At 41.9% G+C, this 23,320-nt stretch overlaps 1 protein-coding gene across 1 annotated transcript in view; it reads left to right on the top strand.

The window, feature by feature from the left end:
• GABBR2 (gamma-aminobutyric acid type B receptor subunit 2) overlaps window positions 1-23,320 on the top strand; it is a 926,530-nt gene that overhangs the window by 539,260 nt on the left and 363,950 nt on the right. The window contains exon 8 of the mRNA XM_075062656.1: window positions 16,030-16,090. Coding sequence (XP_074918757.1) covers window positions 16,030-16,090 — 61 coding nt within the window. The remainder of the gene's footprint in view (window positions 1-16,029; window positions 16,091-23,320) is intronic.

The raw sequence follows: 23,320 nt of genomic DNA, 5'->3' as shown, positions 1-23,320 counted from the left end.
TGCCGGTCCCTGCAAGGGCAGCAGTCAGGGAGAATTCGGAGACTTGCCTGCAGGAGTTCCGCTGGTCCCATGGATTCAGTGGCAATTCAGCGGTGGGTACGCCGAAGCCACGGGACTGGGGATCTCCCGCAGGCATACCACCGAAGGCTCCCTGACTGCCGTGCTTGGGGCAGCAAAAAAGCTAAAGCCGCCTCTGCCACTAACATAAAATAAATTAATTGACCTCATGCCCAATTGTCAGAGTCCGACATCACCACTACCAGCCCTATCCAATCACCGTCTACTGGTGAAGAAGGGAGAAAAGGTGGACCATGCAGCATGCCCTAAGTGATAAAAACTTGCCTTGTTATGGATCTGGGGAACAAGTGAATTCCAAAGGCTGAGGGCCCTAATGAACAATGCCCTGCCAGTTGTCGCCCTCCCCTCCCCCATATTGATGGGGTTTTAATTCAGCCACCTTCACTGATGACGAATATAGTAGTAGGAAGTTCAGCCATAGGTACCCATGAAGTGAGAGAATAGTTCATATTTCCTCCAAACATTCTGCTGCCTAGACAGACTTGTATACACTAACTAAAAAATGCTATGCCCACTGAATATGTTGCTTTGGACACACACTGCTCACCAAGAACTTATGCAGGATGAACATGAGAAACAACTAATGAAATGGAGTAGTCTGTCAGACTCATCAACTGTGTTAGGAACTTCTACTGGACAAGTGGAGGGTGCAATACCTCCCCGATCATACATTATAATCTCTCAGATCATCTGCAGGAGAAATGTAAAAGTGAAATGCAATGCAAATAGTCTACACTGGCATTCTTTCTGCAAATATTGATACAGTGTAAGTAAAACATGTAAGAAATAACTTCAGATCTTTAATTTTCAATCTGAGTCCTTAAACATACAGCATCCTCAGGCACAAAACTTGCCAAGGGTACATGGTAAATTGCTCTCCTGATTCATTAACGAGCATGAGGTGAGAAAATGCTGTATGTTGAAGCCAGAGGTACTGCAATATCTAAACTCTTTATACAGGCGCACAGAGATCAAAACTGAAACAAGTGGGAAACTGATTCCCAACAGGACAATTCTGAACCCCACCCCTGCAGTGCAGATTTACCCTAACAGCTGTTGAAAATGTCTTGATTCTATTCCAAGCAATGCTGCTATGGAGGAGCATACAGAATTTCAGCTTCAGCAAAGACAGAGGCAGGCTTCCTCTATCACCACTCCAAAAAGACATCTTATCAGAGTGTTTATATCACTATTTATTTGTGTGTCTAGAAGAGATGGAGCCATGATTAAAAGAAGAATTAGCAAGGATTTGAACTCTTCAAGTGATCCAAAAGCCAGCCCAGGGGGAGTGTGACTGCTGTCCCTCAGTACCAGTATCCAGCACTCAGCATAGCACCACATTTTAGGGGTGATTATTACAGAGCCTGTCACATTGTTTTTAATTTATCAAAAAAAAAAAAGTTCTGGTCAACGATGCATCGTTTTATTTACTTACTCATAATGCTTAAAACTATTAACAGTATCAGAGACTGTCCATGATAATGGAAAAAGGAAAGCACTGAAGAGCTTACATATCCACATAAGCACCAGAACAGATGGCTCACACAGCAGTAGGATTCTTTTACTGGATAAATCTAAGAAACCAGGAATAATGGCATTACATTTGTCAATCATTAGTGGTGAAGAATGAAAGGAAACCTAACACCACTCCCCCTCCTCACTTCTTACTGTAATGTGATTCTTGTGCATCTCAGCATGCATTCCGCTGATCTTACTATAAGAAAAATTCAGTCTCCAATAACTGCAATTCCTTAGATTTAACTCCCCACCCTTTCCCCACTTCCATCAGCTGAGACTCTCAGCTCTTGTTCAGGCTGCAATAATTACCTCTTGTCAGAATAATTCAGTCTCAGACTTGCTGCTGTGTGTAACACAAAGTGCTCAGGAGTTTGCTAATAGTATTTTTGCTTGCCATGCTCGAGAATAAAATGATAGCACTTCCTCATGGCTGCAGAGCTGTTCACAAGTGTATGTGGATCACTGAATTGTTATCCCAGCAGTCCTAGAGTAGCTCAGTTTGGGTTTATCTGGTGCTGACAACAGTGCTGGTTTTATGAAAGGGCAAATTAATGACAAAGGGCAGAGCTGAGACAATGGGAGAAGAACGCCTACACACCCATCCCTCAAAAAAAAAAAAAGCAGGGGGGTAACTTCACAGACGCTGAGGTAGATGAAATTGTGCTAACATACAATATTTTTTCTGAGGAAAGACCTTATGAACAATTGTTCTGCTATAACAGATAAATGAGGACTTCTGCTTAACATGTAGTGGAGTTAAAAGATCCAAAATATAGCAAAATGTTAGCACCGATATGGAATGAGATGCAGAATATGTTGAAAATATTATTAGTGTCGTTATATAAATCAATGTCCCTCACTAGGACTACCGTGTTCATTTATGGTTACTATATCTGAAAAAAGAATTCAGGAGAATTAGAGTGGGTTCAGAAATGGGTGACCAGAATTATTGGAGATGATTGTCTGGAAAAACTCTCATATGCAGAGACTGAAAAGACAATGTGTTGATATGTGCAGTAGTGAAAGGCTCTGTCATATGGGGAGGCAGTAGGGAAATGCTCTGAGCAGAGGGGAGCTCCTGGAGCCTTTCCCTACCAGTCTTTCACTACAATGGGGAAAGGCTCTGGGACACTACACTGCTAAAAATAGCAATGTAGACATGGAAGACACTGTGTGGGTGCGTAGAGAGCCATTTAGCATATATACCCTATGGTTCAGGCATGCAGAGTACTCTGCTCACCTGAACTATGCATGCACTGCTGTTTATACCCATGCCAGCTAGGTGTGCATTGTTGGTACAGTACACACTGCCACAAGAATAGACATACCTTTAGGTTGCAGCAAGGGAAATTCAGGTTAGATATAAAGAAGTACTTTTTAAATATGGATAGTTAAGCACTGGAACAGGTTACTTATGGAGGCTATGGAATCCCCGTCATTATCAAATATGTTTTTTAAAACCTCCAAACACCTGTCAGGGATAGTTTAGATGTACTTGCTTCTACTTCAGCAATGGGGGTGGACTAGAAGAACTCTTGATGTCCCGTCCAGCTCTACAAAGCTATGATTGTATGACTGGGACTCTATCTTAGAAAGAAGGTGAATAAGAAGGGGAGTGATAAAAGTAAGCAAAATAATAAATGATATAGAGGAGATAGATGGACAACTTCTATTCTCCCTGTCCCATAATGTAAGAACAAGCAGACATTTAAAAAAATCGAAAGGTAGAAAATTTAAAACCAATTAAAGGAAATAATTTTTCACACAGTAAACATTTAGCCAACGGAACCTATTGCCATGATATGCCAATGAGGCCAAGAGATTAGCAGGATTCCAAAAAGTACGTAGAGAACTAGAACATCCAGTGTTGGCAGAGTCAATAGTGGAAACAAACTAAAGATTTGGACAGGATAGAAAGCCTCATGCCTCAGAGCATAAGCCAACCGCTAGCTCTTGAAGGTTGGGAGGAAAATTTCTCTAGAAGCAAGTAATCCTCCAGCTACTAATTTTCTCACACCTTATTTGAACTATCTGGTGTTGTCCACTGTTGATGACAGGATAACTGACTCAAAATACAAATTATTTGTTCCAGTCTGTCTATGTCTCTATGTGGACTGACATTTTACACAATTGTTGTTGGAAATTCAAGCAAAGAGCAAAAGATATGGGGAAGGAATGGGATAACACGACAATCTAGGCAAATAGAAATGTTGTGAGTGTCTGGCAAAACAACAAGGGACTACAAGCTAAAGGACAGCTGCACCAGAATTAACTCCTCAGAATTGGCAGTCCTCCAGCATGTCCCGATGGTCAGTAACAGAGAGATAGGAGATCTTGACCTCCTTACCATGTCTGATGCTAGTGCTAATGAGTATTATGTTTTTCCACGTACTACAATTACCAGACACTAGCATGGGCACACAGAGTAAGGAAGGCTGAGTTTGCCACTAGCTGTAGCCAGTGTTGCCTGCCACACAATGTGGAAGGCTTATTTCCTCCACAGTTTCAGTTAATTAGCCCCCACCTAACAGTTGTCCAGAATTTGTGCACACTGGTATATACATACTAGCTGCTTAGATAGTAATGTCAATCTGTTTAGCCCACCACAGTATGACGCTGCTGCTCAGTTGGTACAGAAGGGATGAGTGTTCATCTCTTCGGACTTGTCTTAAATTCTGCATTTGAAAGGTACATCTGCAGGCAAGCCTGTCACAATTGTGAGTTTATGACTGATGCCAATTTTTCAGCACAAGGGTTCTCTGCAAGGTCAGACAGAAGACTACCATGACACCCTCTCACACTGAGCAATATTAGAGTAACTGATGAGGAAAAGACTTATCTTGAGGAGTTTACAGAGTCACAGGGAAAGCTAAGAGAGTGTTACTTGGGTTTAAGAACACTTAGGAAGGCTTCCAGGAACATTTTCCAAAATGGTTTCATGGATATGTTGACATTACTGAAAGAAAACTGTAATGCTTAATTGTACAGCCAATTGTTTGATTACCCAATATTAAAAATGTTCAAAACCAAATAACCAACCTATTACGATTTACATTCTAAAGACAAAAGGAGTACAGTACAGAAAAGAGTCAATACCTTGACAATCCTTCTGGGAAGCAGGTCTAACACACTGTTCACTGAACCTACATAGAGGTGTTCTCCCTCCCCCCAACCCATCACCCTCCCCAAATCCCCCAAACTGCTTCTATTTATAATGTTTTTTTTACAAGCCAAAACCTCTATACGTTATTTAAGATTCCACCCACCAGTTTCAACTTGTTTTCCTGGTACCATAGACTCATAGACTTTAAGGTCAGAAGGGACCATTATGATCATCTAGTCTGACCTCTTGCACAATGCAGGCCACAGAATCTCACCCATCTACTTCTATAACAAACCCCTAACCTATGTCTGAGTTATTGAAGTCCTCAAATTGTGGTTTGAAGACCTCAAGCTGCAGAGAATCCTCCCGCAAGTGACCCGTGCCCCATGCTGCAGAGGAAGGCGAAAAACCTCCAGGGCTTCTGCCCTCCAGCAAGTGACCCCAACCCCCCATGCTGCAGAGGAAGAGGTGGAAAAAAACCTCCAGGACCTCTGCCAATCTGGCCCCTGGAGAGGGAAAATCCATTCCATATAACTGCCAAATATGGCATCTCCCGACTCCAAATATGGCCATCAGTTAAACCCTGAGCATGTGGGCAAGACTCACCAGCCAGCACCCACGAAAGAATTCTCTGTTACCTATTGTTTTTTAATCCAGAATTCTAAACTAGTTGGGCAAAGAACGCATTCTCTATATCTAAATAGAAAACTTCTGCGTCTTGTTTTTGACAGTTTCCCTATCTGCGGGTGCCAAATGCTGAGTTATACTGTTACAAGGTATTGTGGGATACTTAGCATAGAAGAACAAGAGTAATCATAATGCAATTTAGCATAATTACCCAACATATAGTTACTATACCAATTATGACCATGACTATAATATGTGTTGTCATGGTGTATACTACACCTAACATATGTACTGGCTAGCAACTGGATATGTCACATTTAGGCCAAACTAGAAGGAACAGAAAACAAAAGCTGACATTGACCTAGGAATTATCCTTCATAGTGAAATAACAGCCGGTCGTATCTGACTATACAGCAACTTCAGTAACTACTCCTACTCAACAATAGTAACTTCACCATCACTTGACAACATGTAGCACCCTCATCACCTTCTCAGCCTTCCTCATCCCCTGTTCTGTTAGTGGACACCAGAACAGGGCTTCCCCACATTTGTTGAGGCACCCATTTCCCATCAGCAGTGTCACAAGCTGCCAAGCAGACCCTGTGCAAGTGACATCTCTATATACTGTTGTTTGCCTACTGTGTGTGTGACCAGGGCCGGCTCCAGGCCCCAGCATGCCAAGCGCATGCTTGGGGCGGCATGCCGCAGGGGGCGCTCCACTGGTTGCTGGGAGGGCGGCAGGCGGCTCCGGTGGACCTCCTGCAGGCATCCCTGCGGAGAGTCCGCTGGTCCCGTGGCTCCGGTGGAGCATCCGCAGGCACGTCTGCGAGAGGTCCACCAGAGCTGCGGGACCGGCGAGCGGCAGAGCGCCCCCCGTGGCGTGCCGCCGTGCATGGGGCGGCGAAATGGCTAGAGCTGGCCCTGTGTGTGACCCACTGATATTAGCCACTGTATCTGATTGAAATTTAGTATTTCCATCCTACAGGAACTTCAAAATTTCAACATTTATTTTTATCCCAAATTGGGACAATAGGATGAATTTCTGAATCATTTTGTGGAATGGAAATTCTGAAAATTTTCAATTTGGAAATGTTAAAAGATTCTGTTTTAACTAAAGCTGGTCATCTGAAAAAAAATAATCAGATACAGAAAATTTACATTTACATGGTACTGGTCCAAGATCAGATTCTAGTGAAGTCCACAAGGACTAACCCTAACTAGAGGATGATTCCCCATTTACAACTACTTTTTCTTATCAGTTGACCAGTTTTTAAAACATTTAATATGTGCTGCTTTGATTTTATATAATATTAATTCTTTAATCAGAATATACCAGATTAAATGTGTTACAAAGTCTAAGGGCTTGTCTACATGAGGAAAAAGCCTGGAAAGATTTGCTATTTTGCTGTTTAGCTTAATGCACTTCGGCAGCTTGAGTAAGCTAAACTGCAAAGAGTCATATTTTAGGGGGAATGAGAGTATTCACAGGAAAATTATGATGGAATAGGTATTGTGCTTTAAATTCACACGCTAGCTTATTTTGTAATAGCTTCCCTGTGTAGACAAGTCCTAAGAATATTATGCCAACAGAGTTACCTTTGTCAACCAACTAGAAATTGCATCAAAACAAAATATCAGATTTGTTTGATAAGACCTGTTTTCCTTAAAACTATGTTGGTAATTAATTATATTGCCATTCTATAGTTCTCATTTACCTTTTTAAATACTTCTATAACATTAGTCTTTTCCAGTCCTCTGGAATTTCCCCAGTGTTGCAAGTTTTGTAAAGTGTCAAATTCACTCATTCATATTTTTCTTTGCCAGACTGTTTTAAAACTTTTTTGAGTGCAAGTTATCTGATCCTGTAGACTTAAAAACGTTTAACTTTAATAGTTGTTGTTTAACCATCCCCCCGCCCCCCACTAACTGTTGGAATGGAAAACATTTCATTATCATTGTAAAGTGTGAATAAGTAATCCAGCTTCTTCTTAAATATAGAAAATATCTATTGAACATTTCTGCCTTTTCTCCATCATTGATAATTTCGCTATCATTATGTAGTAACAGATCTGTGTCATTGCTATGATTTCTTTTGTTCGTGATATATTTTTAAATCTCCTTTTTAGTTCTGTGCTCAATTCATCTTTGTCAGAATGAGGTCAAACATAGAATTATGCTGTGTAGGGTATAATATTTTGGTGTTAGATGATAATTTCTATAATTTTAGAGATCACTCTTGTATCTCTTTGAACCCTCTCCAGTTTTTCAACATCTTTTTTGAAGTGTTCATAACAGAACTGGACACATCATTCCAGCAATTTGAAGAACTGACATCATCTCTGATAGAGGGTTCTTTGTGTTCTCATAATCCCATTCTGAATATACAACTACTAAGAGCTCCATTTTAGACTGTAATGCCTGAAGGAACCATCGTGATCATGTAGTCTGACCTGCTGCACATTGTAGGCCATAGAACCTCACCCACCCACTCTTCTAATAGACACCTAACCTCTGGCTGAGTTACTGAAGTCCTGAAATCATGATTTAAAGAATACAGAGAATCCACCATTTCCACTAGCTTAAACCTGCAAGTGACCCAGGCCCCATACTGCAGAGGATGGCAAAAAACAAAAACCCAGGGTCTCTGCCAATCTGACTCAGGAAAAAAATTCCTTCCAAACCCAAGTTATGGTGATCAGTTAGATCCTAGACCCATCAGCCAGACACTTGGGAAATAATTCTGTGTAGTAACTCAGAGGGCTCCCCATCTAGTGTCCTATCATCAGCACTTGGAGATAACTTGTTGCTTCCAGTCACAGATTGGCTACATGCCATTGTAATTTAACATAAATTATTTATATAGTATCTATATAAGCAGAACCAAAAAAAATTATTCCAGATAAACCAGAAAAAAATGTGATTGGGTGTAATTATTAATGATGTCATTATTGATGAGCATAATTATTTATTATTATATATTTAAATAGTGAGAAATAATATAGGGTTAAAGCATAACAGTAGGAGATGTGCTACTGAAAAATCTCTGAAATAAGTGTTTTGAATACAGTAACGTCTGGAAAACTATAAACAGCAATTACCATTTTGCGAAAATATGTATGCCAGCTCTGAGAGTTTTGATCCATGTGCAGTACTTGAACCTGATTCAGGAAAACACTTAAACATGTACTTATGTCCATCCCTATTGATTAAGAAGGGAAGTTAAAGATATCAATGAGAATCTATTGCCAGCAGGTCTAAGGACTGCAAGAATGTTTTTTAAACAGGTATCCTAACATTGGTATATGTCAATAACCAGAGGGAGATGGTAAAATTGTCAATGATGCACACAAACAAGAAGCATTTAATATATACTTCAGTTCTGTATTTGAAAATAAGCTGTATAATTATAGTATAGTGATGGTAAAAATATTTTTATTCCAGTACTAACTAAGGAGCATGTTAAATGCTCCTACAAAAGTTATTTTTTTTTACTTCAGTGGGTTGGGATAATTTGCACCAAAAAGTTGACTGATCATTGATCTTAATTTAAGACTGTAGCAGGGTGCTGGTGCAAAAGCACCTAATTATCCCTGCTCAGCCAGCTCCAATCAAGGGAAATAGATTGGGGCTGGTGAAACAGATCTGATGCCTGGCCTAAGGATTGCCTCCACCTGCGGGCCTGACAAGCCAGCAGTTATAAGGGCTGGGAGCCAGAAGAAAAGCAGCTTGGGAAAGGTCAGGCTCTCAGCTGTGGGCTGACTGCAGGAAAGGAGGGAATTAATCCTGTAAGCCTTGTATATAGTGCAACACTGGTGATGGGAGAATTGTGTATGTGTAAATAAAGCCATGGATGCTACATAACTGAAAGCCTCTCTGCACTTTATTGGGACAGCTAGTTGGCTCTGGAAGAGATGTGTGACAGAACCTGTCACAAAGATGTTTTGAAATATTGGGTAAGTCCCAGGGGATTGAAGGAAGATAATGTTGTGCCAATATTTAAAAAGTATAAATGGAATGATTACTATGGCCCTGTTAGCCTGTCAATGACTGGGAGGTTATGGGGGAATGGAATAGCTGATTCAAGTCTCCATCAGTAATAGGATGGGAATATAAAATCATTGACAATAAAATCTGCAGATCGCATAAAGATAGGTGGAATGATAAATAATTATGAGTAAGTCATTTTTACAGAGTGGTCTGGATTGTTTATTAAGCAGGCCTAGTCAAACAGTCTGCATTTTGTTATGATCAAATGCAAGGTCATACAGCTAGGAACAAAGAATAGAAGTCATAGTTACAGGGTGAGAAAGGGGAAGCAGTAACTGAATACAATATTTTGGGTCATGGCTGCAGCTGGCTCAGGTTGGCTGACTCAGGCTTGTGGGGCTAAAAATTGCAGTGTAGATGTTTGGGCTCCAGCATGAGCCCAACCTAGGGTGACCAGATGTCCTGATTTTTGGGTATTTCTTATGTAGGTTCCTATTTACCTCCCACACACACATCCCTGACCCAATTTTTCACAGTTGCTGTCTGATCACCCTAGTCCAACCATTTGCACCGGTGGTTTTCAACCTGTGGTCTGTGGACCTCTGGAAGTCTGCAGACTATGCCTAAGATTTCTAAAGGGGTCTAAACCTTCATTCAACAATTTTTAAGGGTTCTGTGATGGGGGAGGGGGGTTTGAAAACCATTGATCTATACTAGGAGTCTTGTGGCACCTTAGAGACTGACAAATTTATTTGGGCATAAGTTTTTGTGGGCTAGAACCCACTTCATCAGAGGTATGGAGTGGAAAATACACAAAAGGTATAAATACACAGCACATGAAAAGATGGGAGTTGCCGTAACAAGTGGGAGGTCAGTCTAATGAGACAATTCAATTAACAATACAATACCAAGGGAGGAAAAATCACTTTTGTAGTTGGTAATGAGAGTGGCCCATGTCAAACAGTTGACAAGAAGGTGTGAGTAACAGGGGGGGAATTAGGTTTTGTAATGACCCAACTGATGACACATCAAACCACCAAAGACTGCTACTAATGCATCTAAATATTACATTTATTTTTTTGTTTGTCTTTGTAATTCTACAGAGTATCGTTTGTTGATCTAACTAGTCATAGGTCTCAAACCCAAGTGTTGCCCTATTGATGTTTATGGGTCTCTCTGCATTTGAGTCTGCCCTGGTGTATACTATTGCAAGCTCAGGGCCTAATGCATGCATTAGACACATCCATTATTCAAACATTCCCTTCACTTAGACGAAGAAAAATATATTGTTAATAATTTATGAGTCTGGAATATATGGGAAGACAATCCTCTTGATAAATCTTTAGATTTACTACATTGACATCAAAAAAATGAGTTGATTGGGGCCAAAGAACATACATGTTAAATCATTATAAGTAATTTGTCATCTACAAATGTCATCTCTTGTACAATAACACAAAAATCAATGATTACTCACATAAATCATAGGCATTAAACATTGATAAGCTTATTTATAAATTACATCTGTTTATGAAATAAAGGTACTAATACATTTTTTTAGACTTTGTTAAACCAAAAAGTAGGATTCTGTCTCATGTTCAGATAAAATAGCCAAAGTTTGAGTTAGTAGATCCCCCCCCCCCCCACCATAGCTAGCTTACTATAGTTTTCTCTTACTGCTTTAAGTTACAATATATGTAAAATTACATACTAATGACTCAGGATGTATGAGGTCCTCTTGAAAGAAAGAAAGAGACCTGCCTGAGACCAGGGTAGTCAGCATTTAATCCTGGAACAGTAATAGCATTTCTGTTATAACAGTGGAAATGCTGATTTTCCTGTTTCCTAACACTTGTGTGGTTGGGGTTACTTGTAGATGGGTAGCAAGGTTACACTCCTCTGATGGAGTTTTTTGCTTTATGTACCTATGTATAATTTTCTAGAACTAAACTCGTGAGTTTAGAACAATAATTTAATCAAATATTAGAGCTGATAAAATCAGCGAAAGTTTTCCATTTAATAACATTTGATTTCATTATTATTTTTGCGTTATTCAGTGTGCCTTATTGCTGATAAAATACTGTATTTTGAATATACACATAATAAAAATCATGCTACACTGAAAAAAATACTGGAGAAAACATACATTGAATAAATATGGCAATTTCTTTGTATATTGCTGAAACTATAATGCAGCAATTCTTAACAATGGAGAATTCAGAATAAAAGCTTTAAAAATGTACAGCTGTTATTCCTAATACATAATTTATCTACAAATTTATGTATATTCAGATAAATCAGAGCTGATCCATACCAGTGGATAATTTCACAGCATATACGTGAGGATGGCTTTTCCTTTAATCAGCAGATGAGTAGTGTAAATGCTCTCATTTTATGGATTTGTCAAAATATTGTTGATATTACAAAGAATAGTAAAGACATAGGTGCAGTTTGACTTCTATATTTGTGGGGCAGCTCTAGGCAAGCCAAAAGGGACGTACGTTCCTGAGGCTTGCAGTTTGGAGGGACAATGACCTCCCTACTCTTCCCCCCCCCCCAATAAACTAATAAGTAAAGATATGCAAACTATTTATTTTTTGTAGAATTTGGAAAACTGGATTAACTCAGAGCTTATGACAATACTTAAGTTATCTCTTGTGGTAGTATTTTTTTTATCTGTGAATAATATGAGCTCCTATAATAACTTAGAATTTTGTTCTCCCTCTCTCATGTGAGAAAAACAAGGGGACAGTCAATTAAATTAAGAGGCAGCAAATGTAAAAATGACAAAAGGAGGGTGGGGGAGAGCTAATAGGGGGGCTGCTGATGGGTGATGAGCATCCACCATTTTTCCCTGTAGTTACTCCAGCCCTGAAGCACCCAAGGAGTCGGCACCTATGGTTCTATACCTTACCTATCAGTGCTTATCCTCGAAGGAAACCTGCACAGCACTTTCAAAAGACAAGCCTGGGAGATTAAATTCACAATTTTAGTCAACACTAACAATCCTGGACTGGGTAGAAACACTGGATTTATGACTTATTATAACATTCTCTAACCCACTAACAGTGCCACCCCCAAGCTTTCTTCTCTCCCCCTCACTTCCTTTCTCTTCTATGACTAGTGGGGTGTTAAAGGCCACTACACCTTGAATGGTCCCTTGAAATATGTGTTAACTAATTATGCTAAACAATCTGTTCCACCTAGTATTTAGCTATGACACTCTGAGTAGGTTTCCCAGACATGAAGCAGAGCTCTGTATAAGCTCATAAGCTTGTCTCTCACCAAAAGAAGTGAGTCCAATAAAAGATATTATCTCATCCACCTTGTCTCTAATATCCTGGGACTAACATGGCTACAACACTGCAGACGTTGGAACTAGCAAGATGTATACCTAACATAACCTCAAACAGCTTGGGCTTGATTGTGCTTCAATGTTCCACTGTGCCTCTGAGGGCAACCCAAAGCTACAGTATTCCCACAGCGAGAGAATACTTTGTAGAACTCTCTGATCTGCAGCAGGAGCACACATGACCCTATTCCCTTTTAAGGTTGCAGCATACTCATCCCCAAACACATTTCCAGGGCCAATCCTAGGTGTTTCAGTGTTTTGGTGACCCAGGGCAAAGAAAATTTTTGATGCCCACCCTGCACTCCCCAGCCAGCCAAGCAAAAACAAAAAAGAGACCCAAAGCCAGTGACTGAGTGGTGTGGCACTCCCAGAAGACAGTCCCCAAGGCAACTGCCCTGCTCACCGACCCCTAAGGCTGGCCCTGCACATCTCCCCAGTCCTTTTAGAGCATCTTTCATGCCTGGAGGAGTAGTTAGGACACAATAACTGTGCTTCCCTTCCACGAGTGCAGGGTCTGCAGTTCTGTATATCCTTACAAAGGGAGGTAAGGCTTATGGCTCCTTCCCCTATTCCATGTAGTTGTGTAAAGGCCAGGCAGAACTGATGATGCCTTTGTTGGTATGGCTGTGCCCTTCCCACATTCTTTATCTGGCTTGGCTATTCAGGGCCCAATTCTAACACCATTACTCAAGTTGATTAGTCTGGAAATAGTCCCATTGGCATCAGTTGGACTATTCACACAGTAAAGTATTACTGGACTTGGATAAGGATACTTTTGATTTTAAGCTTTTCCAGGCAGCGATCACATCTTATCTGTGGTCTGAGACATCTGGCACACTTTTTGGTACACGATAAATAACCCACAACCCTGCCAGAACCTCTAGATCTTGAACTACCAAACTCGTTCTATTTGTGACTTAAGTCAGGTTTTGCACCTAGATGTATAGCGGGGTAGGGCAAATGATTTAATCACTGTACCTCCTAGCCCTAGGCGTATATTAATTGTTAACTTCATTCTGCATCTCCATCTCAGCTATCTTTATTTTAAGACCCACGTTGGTGTGAAATGTAGTAACTATGATGACTGAATTTCATCCACATAGGAACTGTATATATCAGGGGTCAGCAACCTTTCAGAAGCAGTGTGCCGAGTCTTCATTTATTCACTCTAATTTAAGGTTTCGCGTGCTGGTAATACATTTTAACATTTTTAGAAGGCCTCTTTTTATAAATCTATAATATATAACTAAACTATTATCATATGTAAAGTAAATAAGGTTTTTAAAATATTTAAGAAATTAAAATGCAGAGCTCCCCGGACCGGTGGCCAGGACCTAGGCAGTGTGAGTGCCACTGAAACCAGCTCGTGTGCAGCCTTCGGCACACGTGCCATAGGTTGCCTACCCCTGGTATATATGATGTGGCTGAAAATCTCTTTAGAAATTTTAGTCCAGGTGTTTAGGGCAGCATGGCAACAAATCTTGAATGAGACTGTGCTTAGATCCTGGAGACAAGGAAAGACATTGCTGGATATGCAGTTGTTGCGGAGTCTCCTTTCTGATCACATACTGGAATGGTGGCCAATAGTTTCCTTAAAGAGCATTCTGTACCTGAAAATGAAAATAGCTGGAGTGAAACATGGCAGGATTTACAAGTGTTAAGAGGCTATGAAGACTGGAATAATTTAGCATGGACAGAAGAGAAAGGAGTGTCTTAATTTATAAACTCTAACTAATGAAGGTCATAAGGCCTCTGTTCAGATGCTCCTTCTTGCTCTATTCCATAAAACAAGAGCAAAGGGATGCAGAACTGAAAAGTATTAAATTTAAAACTAATAAAAAGAGATACTTGTTTATGAAGCATATAGCCAACCTGTGAAATTTGTTGCCTAAAAGTTCACGAAATAAATTATTTAATAGCATATTTTAAAATACCAGATACTTGTATAAGGTTTGATAACACTTACTGTAATCCTAGATAAAAACAATGATACAATGGATAGGAAACCTCAGTTTTCCACATATTTTCTTATGACCAAATCATAGAATATCAGAGTTGGAAGGGATCTTAGGAGATCATCTAGTCCAACCCCCTGCTCAAAGCAGGACCAATCCCCAGAAAGATTTTTGCCCCACATCCGTAAATGGCCCCATCAAGCAGTAAGCTCATAACTCTAGGTTTAACAGGCCAATGCTCAAACCACTGAGCTATCCCTCCCCAACTGCAGGAGGTGGGAAATGAATTCCTCACAAATAGAGTTCCACAAATATCCTGGTGTATTGTGGGGATATTCATTTTTCTTTGAAGCATCTGGCATAGGCCACTGCCAGAATCAGATTACTGGATTTGATGGACCAACAGTTTATTTGTGTGTCTCTTACATTCAAAGACACACAGACTGATTCTCCTCTTTTTACACTGGTTTTACATTGATGGGAGTCCCCAGACTTCAAAGGACTAAGTGCTGATTTGCACTGATATGAGAAGATAATTAGGCTCCCACAGTGTTTAATGGCAATCACAAGAGTTAGATTACTTCTCTATACATGCAAGGCAAGATGCGGACCAGGGGAAGGTCCTTACTCCCTCCCCTACATCCACTATGTGGTGTCATGAGGGCTAGGTAGTCTCTAGTCCAAATAAATACAGTAAGTAAACTTCTGTGGAGGTATCTCTGGCAGCCAGAGTGCCTAGTGCATGTCCTTTGTCAGTTAGGGTCCAATTCTACAATGACTCACATTAAAGTAATATTGTACTATAGAAGTAGTTCCACTGATCTTAGCAGAAATTAGGGGGGCAGGGATAGCTCAGTGGTTTGAGCATTGGCCTGCTAAATCCAGGGTTATGAGCTCAATTCTTGAGGGGGCTAGTTAGGGATTGGTCCTGCTTTGAGCAGGGGGTTGGACTAGATAACATCCTGAGGTCTCTTCCAACCCTGATATTCTATAATCACATATTAAGTCATTGCTCAAGATAAGTAAGGGTAGCAGAACTGTACTCTGAACACATGGTCCTCAAGCCCCTAAAACTATCCTTAGGAGCACTAGTCTGCAAATGAAGAGAGCTGGTTTTAAAATTCCCAGCTCTGCCAGCACTTTGCTAGATGACCTTAACTTCTCTGTCTCCATTTCCAAATATGTAAAATGGGTACAGTGATACTGACAGTTGTAAAGCACTTTGAGATCTGTGGATGAAAAGTTCTATATGGAGCTCATTATTGATTTATTTGAATACCAGCTCTCTTTGATCTTTGAGCAATGTCCATAGTAGATGTTTTAACTATGAACTGGAATGAATTGTAGTTTGAATTAAAATGAATTCTAAAGTATTTATAAAACTTAAGATATTTATTTGCTTTATTTAGGGTCAAGTTGTATTCAGAAATGGAGAGAGAATGGGAACCATCAAATTTACACAGTTTCAAGGTAGGCTATGGATGTTTATTGCCTTTGATTTACATTATGATCATGTCTGGTACTGCAAACTTGCGTGACTCTGAGTTCTGTTTGCCTCAGAGTAGCCTGAAGACATACAGCCATTTGGAAATAAACTAAATAAAGGAATATGAAGTAAAAGGTGCCCAGAAGTAATGGACTTTTCTTTCTCTTTGAGAAAAATTGTATTGTTATACTCTGCTTGCACTAAGCATCACTGAATATCTAATATTCATCATCAACCAGAGATTTAAAATAAGCAAAGAGCTATTGAAAAGTTGTGCTAAAAAGCAGAAATAGTGAGTGTTAAATGCAGTCCTTTCTGAACAATAAGGCAAGTTGAGAACTTAGAAAGATGGAACAGTTGTTCTCACCAGTTTTTTTAGTGCAGTTTGTTGTAGCTGTGTTGGTCCTAGGATATTAGAGAGACAAGCTGGATGAGATAATTTTTATTGGACAAACTTCCACCATTTGTCTCTCTCACCAACAGCAGTTGATCCAGTAAAAGATATTATCTCACTCACCTTGTATCTCAGTTCTTTTAACTCCGTGTTGGCATTCTCTATAGGCTAACCAGTGGGATTTAGCTACAGCCCTGCACTGGGAGGCCAGTTCAGGAGACAATCTCCCCCAGGGAGACAGAACACCTGTTGGAGATTCTTAGAGATAGATTCACAAAAGGACTTGAGCACCTACCTGCCACTTTAGGCACCTAAATCCTAGAATGAGGCCCCACTAGGATTCACAAAACCCCCACTTAGCTGCCCCCTAGCTCTGTAGGCACCTAAATTTGCTCAGCTTCAGCCTTTGAATTTTTGCATAAAAGCTTTTTGTTATAGATTTCAAGGCCAGAAAGGACCATGATGATCATCTAGTCTGAGTTCCTGTATAACACAGGCTATAGAACTTCCCCAAAATAATTCCTAAAGCATGTCTTTTTTAAAAAAAAACCCCAAACTTGATTTAAAAATTGTTAGTGATGGAAAATCCAGCATGACCCTGGATTGTTTCAGTTGTTCCAATGATTCCAAAAGTTCCCTAGACACCTACATTCCTGCCTTTGAGCTTGCAAACTGCAGCCCCACGCCAGGGCTCTGGACATCAAAGCCCAAGAGCAGTGCATGAACCAAGGGAACAGAGGCACTCCTCCACCAAACTTACCGGCAGGACCCAATCCAGTAAGTGTGTTTACACCTCATCTACCAGAACAGGTCCCTATAGTTGAATTCACATAAAAACAGCCAAAGGAGGACAACCTCCCTCCAACTTCTAGCCCAATGGTTTGGATACTCATGTGGGATGTGGAAGCCCCCCCTCCACCTGAGGGGGAAAAGGGGTTTGAAATGGGACCTGCAACTTCTTAGGTGAAGACCCTAAGCACTGGGCTATGGGATAGCCTCGTACGTTGCTTCCTCACTCTCTCCTATTGAAGCTGTTCTATTGTGAATAATAAATAAAACAAAGTCATTAGAGCAAAGACACTGGATCCTGGCTCTCTCTCATCCTAGGTGAGTACTCTAATCTACAGTGTCATTCATGCTTGCTCTCTTTCTCTCTGGCCCAGTGATTCCTTTGTTGTTTATCCACAGTGAAACAGCTTCACCAGGAGAGACTGAAAGAGCCACATATCCGAATATCCCTAACTCTATGGTTAGGATATTCACCTGAGAGGTAGTAGATTCTCTGCTCAAATTCCTTCTTTTCCCTAAGTGGCAGAGGGATTTGACCAGGGTGTCTCCCACATCCTTGAACGCTGAGGGCATTGCTACACTTGCAGATGTAAAGTGTTTTGGGTTAAACCAGCCTTCAGAGAGAACACCAGGGAAAGCGCTCCAGTCTGTCCATACTGACAACTGCAAGCGCACTAGCATAGCCACATTCACGGCACTTGAAGCGGCATTTGGAGTGGTGCATTATGGGCAGCTATCCCACAGAGCACCTCTTCCCATTCTGGCACTGTGGCTTGTGGGAAGGGGATATGAGGTGCGGGGCATTCTCGATCCTGTCCCAGTGCCCCATGATGCATCACTTCACATCCCAGCAATCCCTGTGTTTCCGTCCATATTTGGCACCATTTTTCAACGGTTTCTGTGAAGAGCATGCTTTGTCTTCCCTTTCGGTCTGCGGGAACTGAGCCCGAACTGTTGTGGAGCATGCTGATGAGTCTCGCCAGCATATCTCATTTGGCAGTTGAGTTACTGCTCAAGATCCAGAGTGACAGTGAGGAGTCCAACGATGATATCAAGTCGCGTAAAGCATATGACACAAAATTGTTTCATTCATGGACATGCTCTCCACCGTGGAACGCCACTTTGGGGCTAGGTAAACAGGCACTGAACGGTAGGATCACATCGTCCTGCAAGTCTGGGATGACGATCAGTGGCTGCAGAAATTTCAGATGAGAAAAGCCACTTTCATGGGACTGTGTGCTAAGCTCGCCCCACCCTGCGGCGCAAGGCCTGAGATTGAGAGCTGCCCCGTTGATGGAGAAGCGGGTGGCTATTCCAATCTGGAAGCTGGCAACTCTAGACAGCTACCGATCGGTCGCTAACCTCCTTTCGCTCTCCCTCCACTTCTGTGCCCTTTGATTCTCATTTACAGGCTGCTGCATGACTTCATGCAGCATGTCTTCTTTGCTTTTACGCGGCTTCTTCTAGGGTCTTTTCAGTCTGTCGGCCGGTGATAAGAATGACAGCTGAGATCTCAAGGTTGCACCTAGGCAGGCAAAATGCAACACTTAACAGAGGCAGCGTTGTACACACTAGACAGAGCAATGATTGCCCCGCACTTAAAGAGGGCAATCACAAAAACCATACTTTGCCTGTTCCAAAGCGAAGGTACATAACCCAGGGGAGCCCCAGAAATGGTGAGTAAGCACAGGGTCCATGGGGACTGATTGTTTCATGGCTGTACTGTCCTCTGGGTTTCTGTGCCTTGGAGAGAGCCAACAGCTGCAGGGGGCACCTACCCTGAACACTGTCCCAACATTCTCCACAGGAGTTCATCCTGGAAGATATCTCGCTGCTGAGGGTGACCAGGGAAGCAAGGGAGGGTCTTCTCCTACAACGTGGCTTCCACTCTGGCATATACACAGCTTGCTTGTATGCAGCAATGCTCCTCCTGCCCTCATGGTATGGTGGCGTGGATATATTAGCCTGACTGAGACAGGAACCACGCTAGCTGTCCCAATAAACCTGTGCAGGCGCATTGCCCACATTCTGGCTGAGACTTTTGAAGAGATCACCCATGCCAATTACCGCAATGTGATAGACCACATCAGTGTGCTATTCCGCATCTAGACATGCATGCAGCCCTTACCCTCCTTGCCCAAAAAGCCCGTACTTAAGAACTTCCTTCCCGAAAAGAAAACTGCTTACCAGGAACCTCCTCTGTTGCTTGTCCTTCCCCAAGCACCAGACGCTATGACTGGCTGCTTTCCTCCTGGCTCGAGAAGAGGTCCTGGCTGTATGCATCTAGGGATTCTGGGGTGTCTCCCCCCATCCTCAGCACCATCACTCGTGCTTTTCTCCTCCTCCCCACCCTTGCTGTGCTGGGCTTGGAAGTGTCCATGGTGGTCGTTGCAGTGGAGGTGGGATCACCCCCAAGTATCACATCTAGCTCTTTGTAGAATTTGCAGGTCATGGGGGCAGCACCGGAGTGACTGTTTGCCTTGAAGGCTTTGCAGTAGGCATTCCGCACCTCCTTCACTTTAACCCAACACTGCACCACATCCCAGCCATGGCCCCTGTCCATCATGGCCCTTGATATTTGCCTGAAGGTATTGTAATTCCTACGGCTGGAGCACAGCTGGGACTGCACCGCTTCCTCCTCCCAAACACTGATGAAGTCCAGCACCTCACCATTGCTCCATACTGGGGATTGCCTGGTGCATGGAGGCATGGCCACCTGGAAAGATGTGCTGAGAGCACTCCACACCTGGCTGAGCAAACAGGAAGGGGATTTTCAAAATTCCCAGGAAATTTAAAGGGTGGGTCTTACACTTGGTCATCTGAGGACAAGCAGCAGAGTTCAAAAGTGATGACCAGAGTGTATAGAACAGGCATGATGAGACACTTCCGGAGGCCAAGCAGAGCCAATCAGCGCGCATTAGGTGTCCACACTGGTGCCACGACGCTCCAGCAAGAGCACAACAAATGTTATTCCTTTCAGGGAGGTGGATACCAGGAGCGCTCCAGTCGTGGAGTCAGAGCGCTCTACATGCCTTGCCAGGGTGGACAGGGAGTGAGGTAGAGCGCTCTTGGTGGCTTTATTGCACTATAACACACAAGTGTAGCCAAGGCCTGAGCTAAGAGTTATGAGGGACCTAGTCATTCTCCTGCTCCTTATCCACCCCCCAGCTGCTTCTTGGTGTGGTGGTCTGTCCCATCTAATGGCACAGAGACCACTTAGAGAAAGAGATAAAATGAATCTGCTCTACAACCTTAGCTAACAGTGAATTGGCTTTTAGCGCATGTGGTGGAGGCTCATGCTTTAACCTCCCAAGGTCCCTGGTTTGATCCCGCTTGCCCCCGATCAGGGTCTGTCAGTGTTACACTTAAGGGATTTGTAGCTTAGAATCCAAGCAAGAGTTCGAAGCCTCCGTACAGCCCAGACTTAGATGCTGGTCTCTGAGACGAGTGGGACTTAGTACACATCTGTCAGCTTAGCATCTCCCATTGACTTGCTTAGATGAAGCGTTGTTTAGTAGCCTGGGTTTTGTGACTGCCGTTCTCCCCGTTCATTGTACAGGGAGCCTAGGCACTGAACTCAGGTGATTTTCTAGGCACCCAAAAGTTATGCATGACAATGCTGGTCATCATCATACCCAAGTTCCTTTGTGAATCTAGCCCTCAGTGTGCAAACATACATGCTGCTATATGTGAGGCAATGAGTCATTGTTGTGCTAGGCTCCAGCCAATCCACAAGCCAGGAGCTGGTCTGATGACTCTCCAGGCAGGTATATACATCTCACAGGTAAAACAGCAGCGCAGTCTGCCTAATGTCACTTCATGACTTGGACCCCTCCCCTGCCTGATAGGGCTGACCCACTCCACAGGCCTTAGCCCGCTCCTGCCTTGCTCCCACTCTAGCCTTGTTTCCAACCCTGCTCCTGCTCTAGCTTCCAGCCCTACTATTGCTTTACTGAGAGCCTGCTGTTGATTCCAGTGCTGATCTTTGGCTCTGGCTCCTGGCCGGGCTGCCACCACACTGACCACTAGACCCAACTGCCACCACTCCAACCACCAGATCTGATCCTCCACATCTCAGTTTCTGAATGATACCCCTTCATGGAGTGCAGCATATTCCCCTAATGTGACTGTCCAATTCTGCTGGCTCCTTTCACGATGAGGGCCTCCTAGGGAGAAGCATCTCAGTAGCATAGGGACTGCAAAACTAGCCCCACTCTCACTCCCTCCTCCCCACCCCATGAGTGAAAAGCTGTGTAAGGGGACTAGCTATGATCTGGCACTATATCATCATAGAGTACAGCTAGCTGCAACACTGTCTATGTATGAATAACACATCATACTTTTGATCTGTGGTATCTAGTGCAATGAATATTCTGATATACCCAGTTTATAGTGAGATTGAGGCTCAGGTTGGCCATGGCTGCATAAGATAGATTTCTGAGGATAGTGGTGAGACAATAGCTGGCAAATCCCTTTCAAATAATGCTTAGGAAAGAAAGAGTGACATTCTCACCAAGTTTAGAAGACTATTCCAAATGTAATTCTGCTGGTCAATGTGGCAAAGGCTTGTCCTTCAAGCAGTAGGTCTATGCAATATAGGCATTAACTCTCAACTCTACCTTTGAATGGGTCTGTTACCCATAACAACCATTTGCACCTTTGCATGATAGCAACCATTTTTTCAGACTGGTCATGCCATCCACTTTGGACTGACACTGTTAGCTACATTTACCTCCCCACAAACATTTCCACCCTGTTAAAACCTGCCAACAAGGATCACCCCCTCCTCTCCCCAGGGACATGACAGTTTTTTACCTCAACATTAATGATAAAGAAATGCTGATTTTCTTCAGGCAGCTCTTGATTTCTGGGTTGACAGCCAAGAGAAAAGAAATATAAAAGTAGTGCCAATGGGTTTTGATTAGCATTGGTTAATCCTCAGAAGCTTAGAGGGTTCTGTATGGATTATGCTTGGAGGCAGCTGAGTCCAAACTACATGCAGAAAAGAAGGATATGTGAAGGATCCTCTCCGTATGGGGACCTTAAGAGTACAGAGTCCAAGGAGAAGGAAAAGGGTATTTCTTCAGAAGTGGTTTAGAGAAGCTGGTGAAGTTCTGGCCATATTTTTTTTTTTAAATAAAATTGTTTTATCTTAAGAATTCTTGGATTTTTAAAATTAAACAAGCAATTGCCTTCATTTTTCACCATCAATGATACTTAATATGCAAAAGTTCTGCTGTATACTCAGATGCTCTGTATTCAAATTATTTTTAGCCAGTCAGGACCCAGAAGTCAAAGGTGACCATTTTACAATTCTTGGCAAGCACTGGATTTCTGTCTCAGAGATCATTCAAATCTACATCCTTGGGTGGTCATTAATCAATTTTTTGTAGCACACCTCATTTCACTATAATGTAGGCCCATGTAGACATGCAGTTTGTTTACTGCTTTAGGGAAAAATGTCTAGATTAAATCAAATGCAAATGCTGTTTATTTAGCACATTTATATTCAATTCTCAATTGCTTGTGTCCCTTCCTTAGTAACTTTGCAAATGGAGTGCAGGAGCCAGTGTATAGAATTTAAATAAGGAAAAAATGTGTTATTTTAACTGAGAAGAGGCTGGCTAGTTTGCTATAAATGACCCCCAAACCATCAGCAAACAGATTTGTTTCTCTTTTTTTATTATACACTCAGTATTACAGTATAATATCAATACAGATCCACAGGATTAGATATCTTCAAGTAAAGATATTAAAAAGTTGGTCAAGAAGCTCTCTGAAACATTGATATTAATTTTTAAACAGATATTGGAATACCAGGGAAGTTCCAGAGGACTGAAAGAAGGTTAATTTTAGTGCCAGTGTTTAAAAAGGGTAAATGGGTTATCCTGAGTAATTATACACCTGTTAACTTGACACAGATCCTGGGCAAAATAAAATTGATCCACTGAGACTCAATCATTAAAGAATTAAATTTTGTGAATATAATTAATGCCAATCACCATAACTGTGTGGAAAACTGATCTAACTG

Source organism: Chelonoidis abingdonii, chromosome 2 (assembly GCF_003597395.2).
Source record: "Chelonoidis abingdonii isolate Lonesome George chromosome 2, CheloAbing_2.0, whole genome shotgun sequence".
Lineage (NCBI taxonomy): Eukaryota > Metazoa > Chordata > Testudines > Testudinidae > Chelonoidis > Chelonoidis abingdonii.
The sequence above is the reverse complement of the archived record's forward strand: the minus strand, read 5'-3'. Positions and strand labels throughout refer to the sequence as shown.